This window comes from Phaethon lepturus, unplaced genomic scaffold (genome assembly GCF_000687285.1).
Source record: "Phaethon lepturus isolate BGI_N335 unplaced genomic scaffold, ASM68728v1 scaffold9952, whole genome shotgun sequence".
Classification (NCBI taxonomy): Eukaryota; Metazoa; Chordata; class Aves; order Phaethontiformes; family Phaethontidae; genus Phaethon; species Phaethon lepturus.
In genome coordinates this window covers 1-4,793 of record NW_010521219.1, presented here as the reverse complement: position 1 = coordinate 4,793, position 4,793 = coordinate 1, and the positions used below count along the sequence as shown (strand labels likewise).

General features: G+C 34.9%; 1 protein-coding gene across 1 annotated transcript in view; it reads left to right on the top strand.

The window, feature by feature from the left end:
• LOC104616438 (kinesin-like protein KIF2A) overlaps positions 1 to 4,787 on the top strand; it is a gene marked incomplete at its 3' end in the record, with an annotated part of 16,847 nt that extends 12,060 nt beyond the window's left edge. The window contains exons 9-13 of the mRNA XM_010281449.1: positions 2,814 to 2,904; positions 3,087 to 3,150; positions 3,561 to 3,652; positions 3,895 to 4,037; positions 4,747 to 4,787. Of these exons, the coding sequence (XP_010279751.1) occupies positions 2,814 to 2,904; positions 3,087 to 3,150; positions 3,561 to 3,652; positions 3,895 to 4,037; positions 4,747 to 4,787 (431 nt within the window). The remainder of the gene's footprint in view (positions 1 to 2,813; positions 2,905 to 3,086; positions 3,151 to 3,560; positions 3,653 to 3,894; positions 4,038 to 4,746) is intronic.
• Positions 4,788 to 4,793: the final 6 nt, after the last annotated feature.

Below are 4,793 nucleotides of genomic sequence, written 5' to 3'. Positions count from 1 at the left end.
GAGAGGTTGTATTGTTGTATTGCTGTATTGCTGAGATACCTGGGCTGGCTTGTATTCTGGAAGCAATCTGCCTGATGTAACACAGTGCATGGAGCCAAGTTATTTTGCTCAAAATGGTGAATCTTTCTGACTTAAAAAACAACAGCAATAAAGACACACATCCACCACTTTCAGCCCCAAGGTATTTGGATCTCCATTTTCTCCTCTATTGTTCTCTTTCACTTCCACTGCTGGCACAGAGTAATGCACACAGCGCTTCTACAAACATGTTTAGAAGGAGCTATTTACCTTGTATAAGCCACTAAATGGAGTAGATACAGTAGCAGGCAAGGTTAGATATCACAACAGGTCATAATCTATATATGTCATATATAGATCATATATATCATATCTATATATGTCATATGGATTATGGTCATAATCCATAATCAAATACTGTGAAGCTTTTTGTAGGGAATATTGATATTAGAGAGGAATTTGATGAAGATAAGTTTTCCATATGCTTGGAAATAGCTGTAAGGAGTAGTGACAGATAAATATCTTAATTCTTGTTTTTAATCCAACAACTAGGAAGCAAAAGTTAACATCAGTGTCTTGACTGATGTTAACACCCTGTCAGTGGGTAACGGGAAATTCATAGTAAAAGAATTATTAAAAGGCCTTGAAAATTAAAACTTCTGTCTTATGCTTGGTGTAATTAGGAGAAGGGTGGCAAAAAGAAGATCTGCATAGTCTGTTTACACTAACAAAAGACTTCTAAAAAGGAAAGCTGTGCCCTTGGAGATTTCTGTCTCTAATGGTTGTCTACTGGTAGCATCTTTCCTTTCTCAATACTGAAGAGCTGCAGGAGAGCGATCTAGCTAGCGAGGTTGCCTCTTGCAATAGTTCTCCTGCTTAAACAACCAGTTCTTCTGATCTCCCTCTTTCCTGTTATTTATCTTTGTGAGCACAGTGTTTACATGTATGGGGTGTTTTTGGCATACAATTTTGTTGTATTTTCGTATTGAGTTTTCTTCTGACAATTTTTGTTAGTTACATAATATGCTGATGGTAATATGTGAAAATATTGAAAGATGATTGATACTGATTCAATTCTGATTCAACACTGATTCATTTCATACTTAAACAGTAAATCTCTAGTTTGTGTAGCGGTACAGGCTTTCTCCTTGTCCCTCGTATGTTACAATAATGATTATTACTTGAAGGGCAATCTGCTTCGAGGCCTCCTGTAACAAGAGAAGTAAGAGCAAGACAAGTATCATCATCTACTCCCACCAGGACTTGAGGGTCACAGTGGGGAAAAAAATAGTGTGGCAAGTTACTCCGGTTTTCTCCAGTATGCTAAAATTACTCACTGTATACTGAAAAATGTTCTTCAGTTTGAGGGAGAAAAGTACTACTCTTTTAAAAATATTATTACTATGCTTAAGCTGTATTTTAAGTATTTTTGTATCCATGAGCTGCAACACTGAGTTGCAAGTTTCCATTAATATTAAAAAACACGCACTAGTTTGAATGGGTATACCATTTGAGTTTTAAAGGAGAACCAGATTTTTACATTTCTGAAAGATCAAGATTGCAAATAAAGCTTCTAGTAAAAGTAAAGTTGGACTGTTTTGGCATGGTACCATTTGGAGTTGTATAATGAAGAAAAAGAAATGTAAGAGAAAACTTTTCTAGATATGTTTGTATTTTGCCTTACTTGAAATATATGAGAATATCCTTTTGAGGGCAAAGGAAGTATATGTTTGCAAGAAGCAAAAAAGAAAGACTAAGACTGATCTTATATTTGAGACTAAGGCTCTCATCTGATATATTTTTGATGAGTTAAACTTACGTAACCCTTGGTTGCTCAATGGCTTGGTCTTGCCCATATTATTTTTGTAAGTAATCTTGCATTTGTTCCAAAGTGGAATGAAAGGAGATTGTAACACCTCAGTGTTTCTGTAAACAATTGCTTCTGTTTCTGTCTCTTAAAGGTACTTTATGTGTAAACACCTGGAAAAAGTTTAGAAAGAGAGGGTTTTGCAGAGAGACTCTTAACCTCCACTGGTAGCCCTCCATTAGGTTACCTCCGTTGCTTTTGGAGTTTTTCATGAAGTAATGGTGATAAGCAGCTGAAGTAGGAACAATAACTTTTTTTTTTTTTTTTTTGTGTTAAGTAAAAATTCTCTAAAATAGAAAAATGATACTTTGGATAGTATTTTTTGCCACATCAAATAATACTTCAGGGATAACTAGATTTTTCCATTCTGAACATCTTTGGTATCCATTTTCTTGAGCATTTTCTCAGTGTATGTACGTGCTCAAAATACGAAGATGTACACTGTTGTTTTGGCCACCTGTCTAATAAATTTAATCTTGGAAGATGATTTGGGGAGCAAACAAAAACCAAAACAAAACTATAGCAGAATTTTAGTATTGGCAAAAGCTAAGTGTTTGTCTACTCCATTGTCCTACTTTGATGTATTCTGATTCTGTCTTTTTTAGGGAGCTCGAAACACCATGAATTAAGCTGTACTGCATTGCATTATTAAAACAAGGAAATTTTTTTTTCTTAGGGTTTAAAGTAGGGGGTAATGTTGTAAAACAAATGGGAGAGACCTTGTAGCTTTTATTTGATTGTTTGGGATATTTTAATGCCATAGAGCTGGTAGTTGTCTTAGATTAGGAATTAATGTAGAGATGTCCTTTGGCCTGTCAAAGTACAGGACCAGTTTTGTTACTTCTAGCCTTAAAATTTGTAGCATCCTTGTGGTCGTGGCATCTTAAAGTAATTAAGTTTCTAAGGAATCTTGTTTTTTGCATTTAAGGTTTACAGCTCGACCACTAGTGGAGACTATATTTGAGAGGGGAATGGCTACTTGTTTTGCATATGGACAAACAGGCAGTGGAAAAACCCATGTAAGTATTTCTTGTACATGTAAGTTTTTTTATATATGATACCCTTAGATATGTTCTAATAAGTAACAAATACATAAGTTACTGTTCTGTGATCTTTACAGTGTATTTTTGGTCTTTTTTTTTTTTTTTTTTTTTTTTGTGTATTTTTGGTTTTTTTTTTTTTTTTTTTTTTTTTTATTTAGACTATGGGTGGTGACTTTTCAGGAAAGAACCAAGATTGTACTAAGGGAATATATGCACTTGCAGGTAGGACTTTATTGGTCTCTTGGCTTTTTGCAGATCAGTTGAGATCAATAAATTTTCTTCTCCCTGCCCTACTAACATAAAGGTCTATACATTTTGCATTGCAGAGGAGCTTTGGTAGAAAGTAGTACGCAGATGTGTAGTCTTTACACAATAAAGTGTGTATATATATATATAGATATAGATTACTTCAAAAAATGTAATAAATGTAACAGATCATTAATTAATTTTATAATTTTGGACTTCCTTCATCTTCTGATGTAATGTGGCAGTTTAAATTCGTGGACTGACACTACCTTTTATACTTGCAAAATATGAGAGGTGCTGTAAAATAGACTGTTGTGCATTAATGAGTCTTTACTAAATGAAAATACATAACGAGATTTCTTTTTATTCTGGAAATGCGTTCACAGCTCGAGATGTCTTTTTAATGCTAAAGAAACCAAACTATAAGAAGTTAGAACTTCAAGTATATGCAACGTTTTTTGAGATTTACAGTGGTAAGGTAAGTACCTGATCTTTCTTTGAGGAAGGTGGAATTTCTCTTTCACAAAGATTTTGAGCTTTTCTCAGAAAAGATTTTTTGTTTCCTCTTTGTACTAAAAGCTTTATTTCAAGTAACTCTTTACAGTTCCCTTCCAATCATGTTTTTCCTTGAATGCTTTGCATATTTTGGTATGGGATTTGAAACAAAAGTGTCTTTTAAAACTCCTCTTTAACTGTTCTGTTTTCCCCCCCCTCCCTAAGGTTTTTGACTTGTTAAACAGGAAGACAAAATTAAGAGTGTTAGAAGATGGTAAACAGCAAGTCCAGGTGGTGGGATTACAGGAACGGGAAGTCAAATGTGTTGAAGATGTTCTTAAGCTTATTGACATAGGCAACAGCTGCAGGTATCTCCCATAGCTTCCACCAGTTTTTCATTGTACGTTAAAGAATCAGAACATGAGGGTTTTTTAGTTTCTTCACAGAGGTGGCTTTTCAATATGCAGTGGGTTTTTTGATGATGTTGGCTGGAAATAAGGAATCTGCCTACCTTTTAAACAAAAGATATTTAGAGTTTCTCTGTCTCCTAGAGAGAAATAAGAACTGATTTTTCTACAGGATGTGAACTGCATGCATTATGTAACCAGCTTACTGACTTAAATTCACATCATTTTTAATCTGGAATACTGCCAGATTCTTCAGCGCTAAAAGACCTTGATATGTAGTGACAGAGGTTAAGTCTAAAATTTTTATTTTTTAAGAATCCAGCTTTGTTCCTTTTAAAATTAGCCTTGTGCATAGACTGCTGCCTGATCAGATAAAAATGCCATGAGGATTTGAAGATCTGATTATTCTTGCTTTTAAAAGGGAGATAAAACGTTACTAATCTTCCATTTCTGTTTGAAGAAGTGGAAAAAGAAGTGTTATTGTACTATGTACATCCAGTTATTAGGGTTGTGTCTCTTGTGTGCGCAAGAACTTTAGGCATGCTGTCAACACTTGTAAGAATACACAGGACTCTGCGCTGAAAAAACTAACGCTCTGAGGTTAGTGTCTTTACCACGTATGGTCCTTCGCCTGTTCATACGTCCTTCCCTTCTCTCTTTGCGTTTAAAGGACATCTGGCCAGACGTCTGCAAATGCACACTCATCTCGAAGCCATG